General features: G+C 37.0%; 1 protein-coding gene across 9 annotated transcripts in view; it reads left to right on the top strand.

Moving 5' to 3' along the window:
• VPS8 (VPS8 subunit of CORVET complex) overlaps window positions 1-21013 on the top strand; it is a 267080-nt gene that overhangs the window by 67986 nt on the left and 178081 nt on the right. For all 9 annotated transcript variants that reach the window (XR_003608764.2, XR_003608763.2, XM_028100887.1 and 6 more), the window contains exon 21: window positions 14370-14416. Coding sequence is in view for 7 of the 9 variants with exons in the window: in XM_028100887.1 (XP_027956688.1) it covers window positions 14370-14416 (47 nt within the window). In the remaining 2 variants the exon portion in view is untranslated. The remainder of the gene's footprint in view (window positions 1-14369; window positions 14417-21013) is intronic.

Genomic DNA, 21013 nt, shown 5'->3' with positions numbered 1-21013 from the left:
TTTTAAGATTCTATTTATTTATTTGAGAGAGAATGAGAGATGGAGAGCACGAGAGGGAAGAGGGTCAGAGGGAGAAGCAGACTCCCCACTGAGCAGGGAGCCCGATGCGGGACTCGATCCCGGGACTCCAGGATCATGACCTGAGCCGAAGGCAGTCGCTTAACCAACTGAGCCACCCAGGCGCCCTGATGGTCCCTATTTTAAGTGAATGGATCCACTATATACCTAAAACAAGTTGAGTGATTCTTATATTTCACTTGTTCCTGTTGATTCAGCCCCTTGACTATGTGCCTACTCTGTTTACATCACGCCATCCATTCTGCCACCATCCTGGTGCGGGTCACTCTCCTCTTCTCTTGGTATATTACCGTAGCCACTTCTGTACATATTCTTACTGCACTTTATTCTAGAGAGAAATGTATATCAAGTGTAGACATGAGGCTCTCTGGGTTTTAAGATATTTTAAATTCCCTAGCAGTTTCTGCATCATACATCCTCACCTGTCCCCCTAATTCTCTGTGTCCCTACCATGCTAGAATTTTCAATTTCTTGACATCCCTATTCTCTCTTAACTCAGAGTCTTTTCCCATGGTGTTTTCTCCACGTAAAAATTCTTTCCTGTTTCTTTTTAGCTTAACCAGCTCTTGTTTATTTTCGAGTCTGAGCTTAAATGTCGCTTCCTCTGACTTCCAGATTAAGTCAGGTGCATTTCTTTGTAAAATACCATGCAATTAAATTACTTACTCAGTATCAGTCTTTCCCAGCTAAACTTTGTAAGTCTAGGAACTGATTTTTCCCAGCATCTGGTTTAGTGCCCTTGACTTGAGAAATACTTTTTGACAGATTTTTTTTTTTAAACATGTATTTATGTTGTGTATACAGTGTTTGTCTTGGGCATATGTGTGTGTTTTTTACATAGGCTCCACTCCCAACGTGGGGCTTGAACTTACAATCCGAAGATCAAGAGTCACATGCTCTACCGACTGAGCCAGTCAGGCACCTCTTGGGCGTATGTTTTAAATCCAATTCTGGGAGGTTTGAACTGAGAATAGAACTTAGTGTACACAACACAGATGTCTATAATCATGGCTCATATTATTTGTGTGCTGTGTGTCTGGCAAGTATTTCATTTAATCTTCATAACATACTTGAGTAATTATCCATTTTATAGATGTTTATAGGTGTAAACAGACACACAGAGGGTTGAATAACTTGCCTAATATCATACAACCAGTAAACAGTAGAATCATGGTAGGCATTCAGGCTGTCTGGTTCAGAGAGCCTTTACCCTATACTCTGCTAGGTTTCATGCACACTTTATATTCTTTGATTATCTCAGACCAATATGTTGTTAAGTAGCTCACTTTGAAAAAGGACTAAATAATATATAAATTTTAGGAAGATATTGAAATGTATAAAAAAGTAAAAATACAAAATGAATTCATTTTAGTATAGTCATGGTAATCATATTTGAATGATTGAGGACCATTTTATTCTTCATCTTATTGGTCACCCATAGCATTCAACACAGTTAATGACTTCTTGAAACTGTCCCTTTGGCTTCTCTGATATCAGAAGTCTCTACTAACAGTGTTCTAAACTCAGAAGCTGGTCAGTTAACTGTGGAAGCAGTTTCATATATTTTGGGATAGTTTATCTTGCTACACTCACCTTTTTTTATGAAACAAGGTAGAGGTATAAATAAACACGAGGCATTTTAATAATATGAAGCAAGCCAATAGGATTTGAAAAATAATATTTTAAAAGATTTTAAAAGTAAAGCCTTACATTAATTGTGTTCAGGCTCTCCTTCCTGCTTCATTTTCCCCTCCATGAGAAAAGCAGGTCATTCAAGGCCATGGTTGTAGCCGCTGTTAGCATATGTTTTTGTATTAGGAGTTCATGCCAAAGAGTGGACAGAGACTAAAAGCTGAACACAGAGTGAAGCAGTAGGAGCCTCCTTTTCTAACTCATACTTCCTTGAGGTGATTTGAGGAAGGGACAACAGTGTTGGTGTCTAGCACACCTTCTCCCTGAGGCTTGATTAAAATGTTGGTTCTGGGGAGTTAGGTCTTTCCTAGAAGATTTGTTTTGTTATCATACCTGGAAAAAAAGAAGGAAAAGTACACACACATACGTACAGAGAGACACGTACATCCACATAGCTGCCTGTGGTGTCTGTATACTAATACTGGAATATAGCTGCCTACCTCTGATAGCTCGTGGAGAGAGATCTATTGGTCTATGTATGTGTGTGTTTAGGAATGCTTGTCTACTGTGGTATATATATATTCCAGGCTTTGTTAAAATTTTGAATCATTTTCAAAGAATACAGTTTTCATTACCTGACTGAATTCTAGAATACAAATTATGAGAATGAATGCCATTACTCCAAAAAGCAAAGGAATCTGCGTTTGCTGTCTCATTTCTTTTCACATCATCCCTATGAAAGAGGGAAAGCCAGAGAGGTTATCTTCAGTTGGTAGACGGTAAGATAGTCACAATGCAATAAAATGATCTATTCACTCATTCAAACAATTGACAGGCTTAAATTTAGGTTTTTTGTCTGTCAGCTCGTTGTTTTATTCACATATCTATTGCCTTCTTTAATCTTAAATATATACACTTATCTAACAAGAGAAGTAATTTGCTGTGACCAGTTTATAGCACTGTGCATTGAAAGAGATTAGAGAAATATTTACTTTTTCTTTTTTTTTCTTCTCTTTTTTTTAATTTTGGAGACCAAACTTTCAGCCATTTTTCAGAGGCATTCTGCCGGGTTTTGAGACTGAGAGGAATATTCCTAAAGCAGGTATTTCTCACTGTGTTTGTGTTGAAAGTCTTCAGGCAGATAGCCACAAGCAGCACCCAGCACAGGCTGAACTTAATGGAAGAAGGGTCAGAAGTTTGCATGTAGGCCCTTGATCTCTCAATATCCCGTGGAGAGGCATGCATAGACCAGGTCTGACTGGATGGACCGAGGTTTTGCTTCAAGAGAAGGACCTGTCCTTTCCCATTTTCCTTTCTTTTAGGGCTTTTGTGAGAGCAGCCTTCCCAGTGGGCTAAGTGGGGTGATCGTCTGAGCTTGGGCACCAGCTGCTCAGGATGGTCATATACTAGTCCTGGAATGTCCGCTGCCTACCTCTGACTCCAGATCCTGTGCAAAGTTGGGTCTGTGCTTAGTCCTTACTCCTGGGAGATGGAGAGCTACTGATCCCACCTAGCTTATTTTCAGGCATCTAGGAGATTGCCACCAGGGGTAATCCACTGGACAATCTAGTTTGTCTCTTCATAATTAGATACTGGAAAGGAAGGTTTAATATATGGAAATAGATTTGGCTTTAATATTTCATCTTGTTTATAGTTCTAAATGTTCAAAATTGATAAGGATTTGGTTTCTTTAGGAAGCCAGGGAAAGCATTAATTTGAGTAAGTTAGCTCTATTTAAGTGAGTTGAGAACTATGTGTATCCTTTTTCTTTTTTTAAAATTAATTTTGTCTTGGGATAATTGTAGATTTACATTTAGTTGTAAGAAATAATACGGAGAGATTCCAAGTACCTTTAATGTGGTTTTCCCCAATGGGCACATCTTGTAAAACTATAGTACAACTGTATATAACCAGCATATTGACCCATATAGTAAAGATACAGAACATTTCCATCACCAGAAGGATCTCTCATTTTGCCCTTTTATAGCCACACCTTCTTTCCTCCCACCCTCATTCCCTTCTTAGGCCCTGGCAATCTTTAATTATTTCTCTTTATATAATTTTGTCATTTCAAGAAGTTATGTAAATGGAATTATATAGTATGTAGGCTTTAGGGATTAGCTTTGTTTTTTGTTTTTTTTTTTTAACTCAACATAATTCTCTGTTGATTCATCTAGGTTGTTGCATCTGTCAGTCGTTTGCTGCTTTTTATTTCTGAGTTATATACCCTTTCCTACTCTTCATTTAGAACCACATTACACAGTATTATAATTTTTGCTTCAATCATAAAACATAAGAAAGCTCAAGACAAGGAATGTCTATTACATTTACCCTTGTTGCTATGTACTTTCTTTCCTGATATTCCAAGGTGTCCATTCTTTTATTGTTTCCTTTCTGTTTAGAAAACTTTCATTAGCCATTCTTTGGGGGTAGTTTTGCTGACAGTAAAGTCTCTTCATCCTAGAATGTCTTGATTGCCCCATCATGCTTCAAGGATATTCCACTGGACTTAGGATTCTAGGTTGACAGTTACTTTCAGCACTTGAAAAATACTGTGCCACTTGCTCTGACCACCATGGTTTCTGATGAGAAATCCAGTCGTTCAAATTGTTTTTCGTACAGGTGTCAACTCTTTAATGCCACTTGGAAGATGTCTGGGTTTTTTTCTTTTTTTCTTTTCAGTTTTCAGAAGTTTGAAAATGTGTTTGGTGTGGATTCCTTTAGATTGATCATACTTGGATAAATCTGTATAGTGTCTTCTGCCAAATTTGGGATATTTTTGGCCATTATGTCTTCAAGTACTTGTTCAGTTCTACTCTTTATCTTCTTCTGAGACTCTGATGACACGTTAGGTCTTTTGTTCTAGTCCCATAGGTCCCTGAGTGTCGGTTCATTTTATTTATTTATTTATTTTCAGCCTGTTTCCTCCTACAGATTGGAAATTTCTGTTCTTTCTTCCAGTTCATTCATTTTTTTTCCTCGGAACTATCTGTTATGCTGTTGAGTCCTTTGAGTTTTTTAAAAATTCAGTTATTGTATTTTTCAGTTGTAAAATTTCCATTTGGTTCTTCTTTATATCTTCTGTTTCTTTGATCAAACTTTCTATATTTTTATTTAAGATTGTAATATTAATTATTGAAGCAGTTTTATCATGGCTGCTTTAAAAATCTTTGTCAGATCATCTGACATCTCTGTCATTTTAATGTTGGCATCTCTTGATTATCACTTTTTAATTCGGTTTGAGATCTTTTTGTTCTTGGTATGATTTGTGATTTCCTTTTGAAACCTAAACATTGTGGTGTTAGGTTGTGAGACTCCAGATCTTATTTGAACTTCTGTTTTAGCTGCTTCCTTCTGATACTGCTCTGACAAGGGAAGGGGTTCTACCGTCTTACTGTTAGGTGGAGGTAAAAGTACAGGTTCCCTTCCATTGATACCTGATAGAGGGGGCTCATCCTCACTGCTGGGCAGAGATGAGAGTTCTGCTCCTTACTAAGTCTTCTCTGATACTTCACTGGCCAGGGATAGGAATACCTCATTACTGTCCCTATGTGGCCTTCATTGACGCATGGTGAGAGTAACATCACTACCACCAGATTGGGCATTGGTGAAAGTTCTGATTCTCTTATAAATCTCCTCTGACACCACCCCTTGGGCCTCATGACATGAATTCCACTAGCACTCTCCATGTGGGAGGAGGAGGGATTGGTCACTGCCTTGTTGGGATTGAAAGTCCTCACTTTCTTAGACTTCTCTGATACCATCCTGCTCAGTGGAGGGAGAATTGGGGTACCTTGTTATATGCTGTGTAGGGTGAAAATCTAGGTTTTCCACACAGCTTTTGCTGACATGGGTGGGTGTATTAGTCAAGGTTTTCCAGAGAAACAGAACCAATAGGAGATATAGACATATATAGATGTATACATATATAGATCTCTCTCTATGTATATATATATAGAACCACATCACACAGTAGTATGATTTTTGCTTTAACCATAAAAAGTGTGTGTGTGTGTGTGTGTGTGTGTGTGTAGAGAGAGAGATGATGATGATGATAAGGAACTAGCTTACTTGATTCTGGAGGCTGAGTAGTCCCAAGATCGTCAGTTGGAAAGCTGGAGATTCAGGAGAGCTGATGTGTAGTTCCAGTCCAAGTCTTAAAGGCTTGAGAACCAGGAAAGTCAATGATGTAGTTCCAGCCTGAAAGCTGGCAGGCTTGAGACCCAAGAAGAGCAGATGTTTCTGCATTAGGGAGGGCAACCTGCTTTACTGAATCTACTGATTAATATGTTAATCTCATTTAAAAATTTGCTTACAGACACACCAGAATAATGTTTGACCAAATATTTAGGTACATTGTGGTCCAGCCAACTGGACACATAAAATTAACTGTCACTGTGGGTGTGGGGCCACTTTTTTTTTCTGTGCTGTTTGGCCAGAATAGAGCAGATATATTTTTTTTTTTTTTAGAGCAGATATTTTTACAAGTTTTTTGGTATTTTTTTTTTTTTTTTTTTGGCTAGAGAGAGTAGCTTTCATTAGAGAGTAGCTTTCATGAGCCTTTTTCTGTCTGTGTGCATGGGCATTTCCTGGTTGCCAAGCTTCTTCAGTTCCAAGTCTGGGATATATGGTAAAAAGGAACCAGGGAGCTCACCACTGTGTTGTTCCTTAGGTCCTGAGATCCCGAGTAGGTCTGCCTTCTTCCATCTTTCAGAGTCTTCTGTTTGTGTTGTATATGTTGTGCAGGGTTTTTAGTTACATTAGTAGGAGAGATAGGGACAAATATGTCTGCTCTAGCTCCCTAGAAGTGGAAGTCTCCTATGTGTCCTCTTTTCAAGGCATTTCAAGGTTCCTTGGATAACGAAAGAGAAGGGAGTGAGCAGAAATTTAGAATTGGAGAGAGTTTAGGCTAAGAGAACTAGGAAGTGCTGCAGGGAATGGAAGTTGGTGAGTGGCACGTAGTAGAGATTCGCAAAGAAGTAATTAAAGTCTACACATGTATTCTAAGACTAAACCACTTGTAATAATGTCACAATTCTTAATTTTTAATCTTAGTTCTCTGCTAAAGGCCCCTTCAGTGGTTTTCCATTACGTTAGAATAAAGTCCAGAATCTTGCACATTGTCCCTTCCTCATCCAGTGCCAGGCTTTGCTTTCTGTGCCCTGGTCACACTGTCTCTCTGTCTTCAAGGTTCTCTACTGTCTCTTATGTCTGGGCTGTCCTTCAAGTTACTGTTCCTTCTCACTGGATGGCATGTTCTTACCTATAGTTTGGTTGGTTACTGCTGTCTCTCAGATACCCATTTAAATGTCCCATTCCAAGGAAGGCCAACTTAGGTGAGGCCTCCTTGCTGTAAGTTTCCCTGGCATTTCATATTTCCCCTCTCTTCACTGTCATCATACTTCATTGTTAACTACTTTAAAAAAAAAATCTTTGGGGCACTGGGTGGCTCAGATGGTTAAGCGTCTGCCTTCGGCTCAGGTCATGATCCTAGGGTCCTGGGATCGAGTCCCGCATCGGGTTCCCTGCTCCTTGGGAGCCTGCTTCTCCCTCTGCCTCTCTCTCTCTCTCTCTCTCTCTCATGAATAAATAAATAAAATCTTTAAAAAAAAATAAAAAAAAATAAATCTTTGTACCAAACTATAAGATATGTATGTTTTGTTAAATCTGTATCATTAACACCTAGCAATGTCCCTGGTCTATAGTAGATGCTTTATATAAATATAAATATGGCTTAGACATATTTGTGTATATCCTTGTCTCCATGTTATAGCTTCTTCTGTAATGTTGAGATTGACTGTACATTGTTGTATTACCTGTGTCTGTTCTTTTTTAAACATTCAATTTAATTTTTTGTATTAATTATACATTTGTATGATTTAAAAATCAAAAAGTATAAAAATGTATACAGTGAAAGGTCTGTCTCCACCGTGATGCCATCTGCCCAGTTCCCACCTGCCTCTCACCGTTGCAACTTTTTATGCATATTTCCAGATTTTCTTTATGTAAATACAAGCAAATATACACAGCTTTAACCACCCACCCATTCATATTTTTTTCTTTTTTAACACAAATAATAGGAAACTATATTTGTGATTTTGTACTGTTTTGCCACTTAGTATATCTTGGAGATCTTTTTATATTGGTTCATGGAGAATGTCTTTTTTTCACTTTGGTAGTTGCATAATATTTATTTTTTTACGCTATTGTAAATAGTTTTTTTTTTTAACTTCAGTTTCAGCTTGTTTGTTTCTAGTATATGGAAATGCAGCTGATTTTAGTATATTGAACTTCTATCCTGCAATCTTGCTAAACCCTTCTTTATTAGCTCTAATAATTCTTTGTATATTCCACCAGATTTTCTACATAGATAATCATGTTGTCTGCAAATAAAGACAGAATTATTCCCTCTTTTCCAATCTGGATGTCTTTTATTTCTTTCTGGCCTTATTCCACTGGCTCTAGTATGGCCTCCAGTATGATGCTGAATAGAAATTTTGAGAGTACACATCCTTGTCTTTTTTTTTTTAAGATTTTATTTATTCATTTGACAGAGAGAGACACAGCGAGAGAGGGAAGACAAGCAGGGGGAGTAGGAGAGGGAGAAGCAGGCTTCCTGCTGAGCAGGGAGCCCAACGCGGGGCCCGATCCCAGGACCCTGGGACTGTGACCTGAGCCGAAGGCAGACACTTAATGACTGAGCCACCCAGGCGCCCCAACATCCTTGTCTTGTTCCGATGTCAGTGGGAAAGCATCAGTCTTTGATTTATAAATTTGATGCTAGCTATAGTTTTTCAAAGATGCCCATTATCAGGTTGAGGAATTTCTATTCTTAATTTCCTGAGATTCTCTTATTTTTAGGAACAAATGCCGTTGATTTTTGTCAAATTGTTTTTTTGTGTCCATAGAGGTGATTTTGTAGTTTTTTTTTTTCATTTGTTAATATGGTGAATTGTATTGATTTTTGAATGTTAAATCAACCTGGCATACCTGGGATAAAGTCATGTGGTTAATATGTACCATCTGTTTTATAAGGACATCTGTGTTCATGAGGAATAATGATCTGTTGTTTTCTTTTCTTGTAATGTCTTTGTGTAGTTCTGGTATTGGTGTAATCCTGGCCTCATAGAATTATTTGTGAATTATTCCCTGCTTTTCAACTTTATGGAAGAGTTTGTGTAGAATTGGCATTGTTTCTTCCTTAAATGTTTAATAGAATTCACCATTGAAAGTATCAAGGCCTTGGGTTTTCTTTGTAGGAAGGTTTTTAACTACCAGTGCAAATTTTTAGGTTATATATTTCTTCTGTTTCTTCTTGAGTAGGGTTGGTGTTTTCTATCTTTAAAGAAATTGGGCCATTTCATCTAAGTTGTCAGACATATTGGGAAAAAGTTGCTCATGACATTTTAATTACCCTTTGTATGTCTGGAGAATCTATAGTGATGTCATCTTGTCATTCTTTATTTGGTTAATTTCTAATTTAATTCCATTGTGTCAGAGAACATACTTTGTATGACTTGAATCTTTTTAAATTTGAAACTTGTTTTATGGCCTAAAATACATCATCTATCTTAGTAAATGTTCTGTGTACTTGAGAAAAAAATGTATATTTTGATGCTGTTGGGTGGAGTGTTCTAAAAATATCAATTTACAGATTTATTTAAGGCTATCAATTCAATATGTATCATTTTCATTATTTTGTATATAATCTTCAACTTGGTATTCTTTCTTTGAAGAGTTTTAGAGAAAGTTTATTTTTAAGTGGATAAAGCACCTTATTTTCTGATAGGTTTTATTGTATCATGATCAGATAATGTGTGTACTAATGCTACCTTTTGGAGTTTACTTGGATTTTCTTTGTGGCCCAGGATATGGTCAATTTTCATTAGTATTCAATGAGCATTTGAAATACAGTGCTTTGTGTGTTTTCACAGAGAATAGTTCATTATCAATCAGATTTTTTATAGACCTTTTAAATCCTTACTCATTGTTTTCCACCTGATTTCTCATGGACGGTGAGAAATAAAGTGCCTTTTGGATTGTGCTCTTTTCTCTGTTTCTCCTTCCATCTTGTGCTTTATGAACGTTAGCATTGTATAATTTAGTATGTACTGTAGAGTACTTTAGCTTATAGAAGTAAGTTTATCTTCATCATGATTTATTTATTCATATAATTGCCCTTTTTAGCCTGAATTTTACTTATCTGACAGAAATAGCACATCTTTGGTTTTTCTTTGCATGGTATACTTTTGCCTATCCTTTTATTTTCAATCTTTCTGGATCACTGTGTATTTGTATTTGTTTACTACATAGAACTGGGGGTTTGCTTTTTTGAGATTTCAGATTTTTTGCTTTTTTCAGATTTTATTCTGAAAATCCTAAGTGAGGTAAACCAAATGTATTTTGTTTTTCTTTTTTTAAGGAAGCCTTTCACCACTTACTCTGTTTTTATTTGTGCATGTACTTCTGATATTTGGGAATGTGTATTTAATTCCAATGATTACCTTTAGGATTATAGCTAAAGGTATAGTTCCCTTGATCCTCTATTTCTTTGGGCATTGTTCCTTGCAGTGATAAAAATTAGCATTGTATTTTCTTTTTCCTTTCACCTCAACCCCTCCTTCATTACCACATTTTAACCATTATCTCAGTATTTGCTTTTATCCTGTTAAAACAGGCTTTTAATTCCAATTTTAATTGTGAGATTTAAAGGTTATCTTTTGACTACCACCTTACAGATGAAGCCAATGAATCTTTTCTACCTCCACCTTCTTTACTTTCTCCTCCCTGTTTGTCTTAATATAAATCTTTTACTCATCATCAGAGGATATCAGTCTGTTTTACTTTTGCCATTAAATGTAGTTCATGCTTATCACCAGGGTTTTTGCTGTGGTCTCCCTGGCCATTTCTTGGTTGCTGAAGCTGTTTCAGGAAGAAAGGTTCAGGAAAACAATAGTCTTTCCAGTTGTTACATTTTCAAATTGCTGGACTCTAGTTTTTATTTTGAAAAACATTTTGGCTTTTCTTAAGGATCTTAAAGATACTGCTCTATGACATTCTGGCATTGAATATCACTGTGGGGGAAATCCTAGGCTAGGCAGCTGTTCCCCGCCCCCCCCCCCCCAATAATTAACTGATCATTTCTTCTGGCTGTTTCTTGTTGGAATCCAGAACTTGACTGCACTGGGTCTTGGTGTAACCATTCTATGCCATTTTTTCCCTAGCATATGATGTGTTCTTTCAGTATCTAAATTTAAGTCTTTCTTGTGCGCGCTCTCTCTCTCTTTTTTTTTTTTTTACTTTCAGGAAAGTTTTTCTTGAAGTGTATCTTGAACTGTTTGTTCTATTGCACTGCTGGAGTTTTCTTATTCAGGGATTCCAGTTATACATATATTGATATTTTCTCTTTCATTTCCTCCCTCTTCCTCCCTTGCCTTCTCTCCTTCCCCCTCCTCCTTCCTCCTGTTTCTCTCCCTCCCTTCTTACACACCACCAAATACTTCATTCATTACTCATTTGTCTGCAGGCTGGATGTCACCCATCACTGTACTTACTGTTTAATTAGGAAGATAAAACATCCTCTTATTAAAGATACCAATGATATCCAAATTTCTAAATCCAATAAACACTTTTCAGATCTTATCCATCCTAGTGCTGTGTTAAACAGTGATGATCAATCACCTTTCCTTTTTGAAGTTCTGTATCCTTTAGCTATCTGTGACTGTGTGCCTTTCTGATTTTTTTTACCTTTATGATAGTTCTTGAGTTGGATTTTGTTTCTATCATCTGACCATATTATAACTATTCTTAGAATTTAGTTCTTTGTCCACTGGTTTCTAGCTCTATCTATTATCCCGGGACAAGTTTATTCATATACATTGTTTCCTCTCATGACTTAGAAATCTATAATTTTTTTTTTTTAAGTAATCTCTGCCCTCAGCATGGGGCTCAAACTCACAACCCCAAGATCAAGAGTTACACTCTCTGCTGACAGAGCCAGCCAGGCACCCCTAGAAATCTATAATTGTAACCCTGATGTTTTAGATTACTGAATTTCTTATTATTCAACATCAAAATAAAGATGTTCCTAAAATCTGCCATAGTCCAAACTGCACTTAGCTTCTTTCTTCTAACACTTCTACCTACAATCCTTATCTCATTTTGTGACATCTTCACTTCACTCAACCGTCACTTAAGCTAGAAACTTAGGAGTTATCATAGACTCCTTCCTATACCGTCCAGCCCACAACCAATCTGTCACCAAGCTCCAGTTTTACTTTATAAATATCTCCTAATTCTGTCTGCTGTTTTTTAGGTCTACCATCACAACCCTAGTTTAGTCCCCATTTCACTTTGACTGCTGTGTAATAGCCTTCTACCTTCAGTCTTGGTTTTCCAGATCCTCCCATCGTAAAATCACTTGAGTGATCTGTGCTCAGTGTATGAATCTGATGATTTCACTCTCCATTAATCTCTCTAGTAAGTGTATCCTTAGTACTTAGTACTAGGCCAAGCACTTCTTTAATTTTTGCATTTAATAATTTTAAATATATTTAATAGTTTCTCATACTTAAAGTTTTAGGAGTCTACCTCTGCTATTTATAGTTTCTGTTGCTGTTTACTCATGGTGAATTATTTCATGTGGTGCTTTAAAATTTTTTGTTTTGAACATCAGTCGAACTTACTTTGCCTGTGTTAAGTACTGTCTCCAGAGAAATTTTGAATTTGCTTTTTTCAAGTGCCCCAGAGTATCCTTTTTCAGAATCATCTTTTATGTTAATTTCTTGGCTTAATTTTTCCTATCCTAAGGAGATAGTGTAAATTCAAATCTGAAATCCACCTACAAGCAGGATATTGGTTATAGATTCTTTTTTTTTCTTTTTTTTAAGATTTTAGTTATTTATTCATGAGAGACAGAGGAGGAGAGAGAGAGAGGGAGAGAGAGAGAGAAGCAGAGGGAGAAGCAGAGGGAGAAGCAGGCTCCCAAGGAGCAGGGAGCCCGATGCGGGACTCGATCCCAGGACCCTGGGATCATGACCTGAGCCGAAGGCAGACGCTTAACCATCTGAGCCACCCAGGCGCCCGGTTATAGATTCTTACAGAGTACAAATTTACCCCCACTGAGTCCAGGCTGAGACAGATGATCTTTCTTGTCATCTTCCTGTGCTTATAGGCAGATTTCCCTCCCTCTTTTCCTTTCACTAAGGATGTAGCTTTTCAAGAATCCTGGTTTTAGGAAGATCTTTGCTTCAGTCTCTTATGTTGCAAGGGTCTAAGGTCTCAGCTTCTTTCTGACATTAAAACCCAAGCTCTTAATGTGACCAACAAATCTATAAGACAGTCTTAGTGACAGCTTAGGGCTTATTGCTTTGGTTTTCAGTTCCCTTTTCATTTTTAGACTCATATTGCCCTTACTTTCTTAGAAACTCAGCTGTGTATTGTAAGGAATGTTTATTAAATTTTCCCCCAGCATTTCTAGGGAGATTTTTTTTCCCCTCCAGATTATCTGGCCCACTGTATTCTCATACAGGGTTGACACTTGCTGTAGCTCTAACACTTTTCACATTTTTCACATGATCTGACACTTTAAAATTATTTTAGTTCCTGTTTTTGAAGAATCTAAATAAGATTTTAAATCCTGTTGTAAGGAATATTGATGACTAAAGGAAGCAAAACGGAATCTTTTCAGGATTGTAGGTCCTTCTGATACCTCTCTCAAATAGAAAGGGTTCCTCGGTTTTGTTTTGCCAAACAAGTGTTAGCATGTAGTATTCTCTTCTTCACATAGTGTCTTCTCCCCTGGTGGGATTTTTTCTGCCTAGAACTTAGGCCCTCTAGGATTTTTTTTTTTTTTTTTGAAGGAAACCATTTCCCTGCAGCCAGCAGAAAATGAAAGAGTACTACTGAAATCTAGTGCTTGGTTACTTGACAATTTCCAGGAATAATAAGCTTCTGTTCCTCCCTCAAACTGTTTCTCTTGAAAAAGGCCAAAATTATGGGTTGTCATTCACTTGATACAAGTCTGTACAAGATGAATTTAAAGCAATCAAAATGTTATGAAACTGAGAAGTTAAATCAACCTTAAAATAGCTGGTTTGGAGGATTGTGACAAAATATGGACAACCTTAATCACCTGAGCCACCAACAGGACCAGCTGTATTCTATTATCAATCTGATGTATTCATATTTTTTCTTTGCAAATTTTCTTTATTAAGGTTGTGAGATAAATACATAGTTTTCATCTAAAGTTTGTTGTTGTGAACTCTTTGTAAATTCGTAATATCTACATAATATTTTATTTAAACAGCAAATTTACTTAATGACTTTGCCATGTTGTGTATTTAATTCCAATTTCTTCCTCTCCTCCCTCTTTTCCTGCTACTTCTGTTATAGATCTGCAGTGAATACCTTAATGCATTAAACATTTTTTTTTTCTTAAATGTATTTAAGATAAATTTCCAGATAGAATTACTGGGTAAAAGTCTTTTCACATTTTTAAGATTTTTGACACATAGTGCCAAATTACTTACCAAAAGCATGGTATAAAGTTATATTCTCCCAACAATTTACCAGTGTCTTAAGCAGACCACTTTATGTCGAACCAGGGGTCCATGGGACAGAGGTGTGGTGCTGATAGTTTCTTTATGGTTTTTCTTCAGGACATGGTGCCTGTCATCGTTGATTACTGCCTGCTGTTGGAGCGAAAGTAAGTGTACAGTGCCTGTCAGATTCAATTATTTTGAACCCAGATTGCCTCTTATTTATATTATAATTTACTGATATGAAGTCTATGAATTTGGGTATTTTTTTAAGAAAGTTTAATTTACAGAAATTCGATTAACAATTTCCAGTCCATTTACCTAGTGAAACTAACTTTTCCAAAATAGATGCTGTGGGTGTATCATCTGTATGTTTGTGTGGCCAGATAGTGGAGGCAAACATAGCTAACAAAAGAGCTGTCCTACTAAGAGATCTTAAAAGTAAAAGTGTATGATTCATGTCCTGTAGATATATCCTCTTTTATGAACTATTACTAAAACAGTTTTACACACCACCCAAAAAAGGGTAAAATTCAGAGTGCTTCTGTTGGTGGTTTTTAGAGCCTTTTGTTGAAAAGATAGCAGTGTAAATACACTCTTGATTTGGCTTTGTTGGTTTAAATAGTAACTGTATAAATTAACCAACCTTTGCTAGTTCATAGTTTTTTCAACTTAAAATAATAACTCCTCTCTTGCTAGGTATTGCTGTAGGCCCTTTACATTAATTTATCTAATTTTTATAACAGTGAGGTAGGTGGTATTATCCTCTTCATTTTATTTTATTTTTTTTAAAGATTGTATTTATTTATTAGAGAGAGAGAGAGAGAGAATGAGAGATAGAAAGCACGAGAGGGAAAGAGGGTCAGAGGGAGAAGCAGGCCCCTCGCCGAGCAGGGAGCCCGATGCGGGACTCGATCCCGGGACTCCAGGATCATGACCTGAGCCGAAGGCAGTCGCTTAACCAACTGAGCCACCCAGGCGCCCCTATCCTCTTCATTTTACATAGGCGGTTCCAGAGGTAGAAAGCCATTAAAGAACTTGGCCAAAGCTAACTCACACTTCTTTTGAGGAGCAAAGATGGGATTCCAATACAGGCAGTCTGGCTCCTGAGTTCTTGCTCTTAGCCACTAGTTTGTTTCTGAGTGGTAGACAACTGTGAGGATCCAGTGCAGATACTCCTAAAACCCTGTACAGCACTGACCTGACTCATGAATTTATGTTCAGGTAGCCTGAATCATAAAACATTGGATCATACTTTGAAAGTATGAATGTATATGAATGTTATCAAGAGGGTAGTTATTTGCTGTGTCAGACCATTAAGTCATGAAGAGCTATAGTTTCTGCTAAGTCCATTCTAATGTTTCAGCTATAGTGTTATATATATATACATATACATATGTATATATATATACACTATCCAGTGTGTATATATATGTATATCCATATAACACTATCCAGTGGAGTATGTTGGTTCATGGTTGGGATATTGGTGAAAACATTGCTTTATGTTACTCATTTTCTCCTCTACGAGGGCCTAAGGGAAGGGAAAAATTTCCCTCAGGTCTACTGCCAGAAATATGTTTGCGTCTCCTGAACAGCTAGTTCACTTTTAGCTAATGGGCAGTGAATTGTATTGCTAATTAACTTTCCTAGAAAGCTAAGAGCCATGGTAGCTTTTCGTAACTTGGTTTTCTCTTTACCCCACTTTTCATACTCCCTTACTTTTATTTATCTTTATTTTTTAAAGCAGCTCAATAGTTTATGGATCAGTTTTACATATTTTATTTAATCCTCATAATTGCAGTGTAATGTTTTTTGAATTAATGAAATAATTCTGCCACTTGGTTTGCAGGGTGACTTATCTTGAATATGTGAATACTACTCTCACAGTGATGTAAAGTTAAAATGGTCCTAGTAGTTGTAAGATGAAGGATTATATAGGGAAAATGAAAAAATAGGTTTGTTCTTTCAGAAATATTTATTTCCAAAATTTTCTGAAAGAAACTTTTTTATATGATTTGAAAAAGAAATATTTCCAACTTTATGTAATCTGTGGACTGGCTGAGAATGCAATAATTACTTCATTAAATCATAGCCTATAACCTAGAAGATAAGATCTGGTCTAGATTTTTACCAAATTAGGATCTATTTACTATTTCTTGCTTTTACCAACTTCTTTCTTTCCATTAAATTTCCCTCACTCCTTAGCATGTTCTCTTCTGGGCTGTGTCAGAAACAAATACAGTATTTGTTGTTGGAGATCTCAGAGAGAAATACCAGCAGTTATCGTATATACCTCACCTCCAAAGGGAAGGAAGATCTCAAGCGTCGTTTTCCCAGCTCTTCCCTCTCTGGCTCTCCTTCCCCCCCACTCATCCATGCTAGATATACTAGATACACTCATACATGCCTAGATCCAGGGACCGGGATATTTTCCTGGGACTGTACTGTAAATAGTATGACTTCCTTCTCTCTGGATTCCATTTTCAAAGGCTGAAGGTCAGGGCGTCTGGGTGGCTCAGTCGGTTAAGCATCTGCCTTCGGCTCAGGTCATGATCTCAGGGGCCTGGGATCAAGCCCTGAGTTGGGCTCCCTGCTCAGCGGGGAGCCTGCCTCTCCCTCTCCCCCTCCCCCTCCACCCTGTTCATACTCTCTCTCTCTTAAATGAATTAAAAAACAAAACAAAACAAAAAAACCCTCAAAGGCTGAGGACCGGATTGTACTAGAACCTGCTTCTGCTTAGCAGTGGTCCAGCATGTGTATTCTTAACTCTCTTTCCCCCACTTTTTCTGCTCTGAAGATTCTAGTAAGGGCAGAACAGACAGGGCAGCATTCCCAGCAATGTAAGAAATGCGATACTAGTTATTGGGTCAAATGTTACCTTTTGTGTTCTAGACTGTGTACTTTTATGCTTGCTTAGTTCTCACCATCCTGGCTTTTCTTTTTCATCAGAAAGATCCCATATATGGGGTCAAATAGGCCAGTTGATCAACCTCAGTTCTTTTTGTCTAGGTCATCTTTCGGTCTCCTTCCATTCCAGACATGCAATGATTAAAGATAGATTAGATATGAAAACTCTATATATACTTTAAATAGTAAGTAGTTCAGTGTACTCACTCTCAAATGGTAGAGTTTTTAGCATTTTTTCTTAGAGTTGCCATAGACCATCAGGTTAAAAGTGCTCAATTCCCTAGGATAAATTGAAGTGGAGGATTAAAATGTATGTATCTTCAATCCAGTATGGTATCTTTCTTCCCAAGCTGGACCCTCTCTTTATGCCATCTTCTTTGACATTTCGTTCCATTTAATGTGGAGGATCTTCTCTTCCACATTCCCCAATTTTTGAAATATCTGAGCCATTAAGAATACTTTAAAGAATGCTTAGATTGGGGGCACCTGGCTGGCTCAGTCGGTTAAGCGTTTGCACAGCTTCAGCTCAGGTCATGATCTCAGGGTCCTGGGATCGAGCTCCCCATCAGGCTGCCTGCTCAGACAGCAGGGAGTCTGCTTCTTTCTCTCCCTTTGCCCCTCCCCCTCATGCTTGCTCATTTTCTTGTTCTCTCTCAAATAAATAAATAATCTTTAAAAAAAAAGCTTAGATTGTGCATAACACAAATAATTTTACAAAACATAATCTAGTACTCAGCTAATTTCAGGTAATTTCCTCCACTTCTAGGGTCATCACTTAGACACTCAATCCTGGCCCCCTAATGCTTTTTATCTTAATAGCTTCTGATAGAGTACATTGTTTTTATAGTCACCCGTTTTCACACACTGTTTCTTATGTAAGTCCAGTTATAAATACAATACGTATTCTGAACTGATTTTAACTGAGTACCACAACCGGTGCACTATGATCATTGTTACTTCAGTAATAATTCATAGAATCCCATATCCAGCAGTAACAGTAATTGAACTAGTGTATATATGTATTCCCATTTATACTTAAGAATTCTTTTATAGTGTAAAATCCTTTTACTGTGGCAGGAACCACTTTTTTTTTTTTTCCTCTTTAGGGCATACTGACCTGTATGTTACAGGCATCTTTTTTGGTAAAATTGGCTTTATAGTCTTTTTGTGAATTGTTTAAAATCAGAAGTGACAGGAAATTCTGTTTTTGAAGACTTGTACTTTTATTTTCATAATTTGATTTCTTTCACAGTTGACTTTCAATTTGGTAGTGTATATTTTCTTTTTAGTATTAGACAAAAGATACATCTTAAGCTTTATGTAGGACATTTTTTTCTTTTGAAGATTTTATTTATTTATTTGACAGAGAGAGACACAGCGAGAGAGGGAACACAAGCAGGGGGAATGGGAGAGGGAGAAGCAGGCTTCCCGCTGAGCAGGGAGCCCGATGTGGGGCTTGAACCCAGGACCCTGGGATCATGACCTGAGCTGAAGGCAGACGCTTAACGACTGAGCCACCCAGGCGCGCCTATGTAGGACATTTGATGATTTGTCATTTTGCCTATAAAACGGTTGGCATAATTTCAGTCTATTTTGAAAATAGGTCCAGCGTTTATTTGAACTATAATCATAATTTTGAACATTGTTTAAAAATAGGTTCTGTGTTTCTGTATGTGAATTATATCTCAATAAAGCCATTATAAGACAAAATAGGTGCTGTGTGTAGATGATCTTGAGCTTTTATCACTGTAAGCAGATACCCAAAAAAGAAGCCATCATTCAGATGACTTGAATTATATATAAATCTGAACCAGAAATATTTCTGTTAGATCTAAAGTGAATCTGAAGTGGTCTTTTGATAGGGTGTTTGTTCATTCTTGTTCAACGTCAATATTATTGTTTGAGAAACAGAAAGGTCGTAATTATCAAGCATGGTTGAGAAGTTGGATGTTTTAGATACTGTTTTCTTGATAACTGCATGTTAATATTTTAAACATCAAAGCTAGGGGAAAAAGATGCCATGCCTTTATTTTATAACAGCTGTATTGAAATATAATTTCAGATACCATAAAATTCACCCTTTTTAAAGTGTACAGTTCAGTAGTTTTTAGTATATTCATAGAGTTGTACAACCATCAGCAGAATTAAGCCATGCCTTTTTTAAAGGAAATCTTCACAAACTGTGATACTTATATCAGAAAATAGAGCAGTTTGAACATCATTTCTTATAGTTCATTTGAACTTTGCCATTACTTTTGTAAATAAGGAGAGCAGCCCAAATCAGCTTTGAATTTATTGAGTCCTGCGTACATTTACAGGGGATTTATTTATTTGGCTCCAGTTATATCCGTAGTAAAGACTGGCCGGTATTAAGGACTGAGGCTCTTGCTCCCCTTCTGACAGTCTGGCTTTGTACTGATAATCAAAGCTGAGTTCTTCACATGCTTAAAATTGCAAAATTGATAATGCGCAAAGTGAATTTGGCCATTTTCTCTATCAGTTTGAAGTTAAGAATGGTAAACCCCAAATAATGTCTTTAATATACTCATATTAACGTAAAGTGATGTTATGTAGAAAGAAGACCTCTTTGGCTCTCTGTTACTCAGAATGGACTTTGTATTATACTGGCTACAGGGTGGCTAAGTTTGAAGCGATAAACAGCAGTTTTAAAGTTAGGACTTCAGGAAACAAAGTCAGCACCCTCGAGTATAATTCTGAAATACAGAAAGAAACACAAGAGCTAAACACTTTTTTTTGGTATGTACTTTTCTTTCTTCCTTCTTGCTTGATGCTCTAATAAATATTCTCCCAAAATGATGAGAACATGTCTTTGAATTTTGTTTTATTTTTACTTTAAAGTAGGGATACCAATAGGAGTTGCTGAGTTTTATTTTTCTTACTTCTTTATTTATAGGCTCTGACTGGTTAAGAAAGAAACATACAGTTTTGCCATTAATCTTACCAGCATTACATGCTGCTGTTTGTTACAGGACTGCCTGGTTTGTCACCTTTTATGCTCTGTTTACTGAATTTTTCACTCTTTAATTTTCCTGCGTAGGGCTCTTGGTGTCGAACTAAAATATATAATTATCTTCCCTAGCATGTTGTTTTTAACAACACATGGCAGAGTGGAAGGGCTAGCAAATATGGTATTTTCTTTATATTCATTAGAGTTACTTTGTACTCTTCATCTTTGTTGCAGTAAAGTTTCATTAATCTCAGTTTCTTTTACTTGGTTAGTAATTGGTAATCACAAAAATGTGTTGGACTATTGATTAAAATGAAACTAACGTGAAAAATATGAAGCAGAGGGGAAAACTGAGATAAAAATTACATTTGTGGATATGAGGAAAAAAATAAATGGATATGGATTTCCCTCCCAGGATACTGCATATACTGTTTATTGAAAAGTGGCATGTGGTTCTGATGCATTTGTAGCCAGTTCTCTTAGCATCTGTCCCCTTCCAGGACTTCAGCTGAGGCAAGGACCCCATCCTGCTCCTTCCAGAATCTTTCTTGACCTTTTAATGGAACGTGTCACAAAAGACCAAACCTGCAGATGAGCCAGCTACCACTTTTCACAAGTGACATGATACACATATTAAGAGATAACACATTCAGTAAAAAATAGTCTTAGCAGATAAATGGAATTAGCACAGTTCTTTTTTTTAAACTATTTATTTATTTGAGAGAGGATCGCACACGTGCGAGCCAAGGGAGGAGCAGAGGGAGAGAATCTTCAAGCAGACTCCCTGCTGAGTGCAGAGCCCCAACAGGGACTCAATCTCAGGACCCATGAGACCATGACCTGAGCACAATCCAAGAGTCGGACGCTCAACTGACTCAGCTACCCG

Source organism: Eumetopias jubatus, unplaced genomic scaffold, assembly GCF_037043125.1.
Source record: "Eumetopias jubatus isolate StellerSeaLion01/CBP00866 unplaced genomic scaffold, mEumJub1_p1.0 scaffold_1, whole genome shotgun sequence".
In the NCBI taxonomy this organism is placed as follows: domain Eukaryota; kingdom Metazoa; phylum Chordata; class Mammalia; order Carnivora; family Otariidae; genus Eumetopias; species Eumetopias jubatus.
Note: the sequence above shows the minus strand (reverse complement) of the source record. Positions and strands in the feature narration are given on the sequence as shown.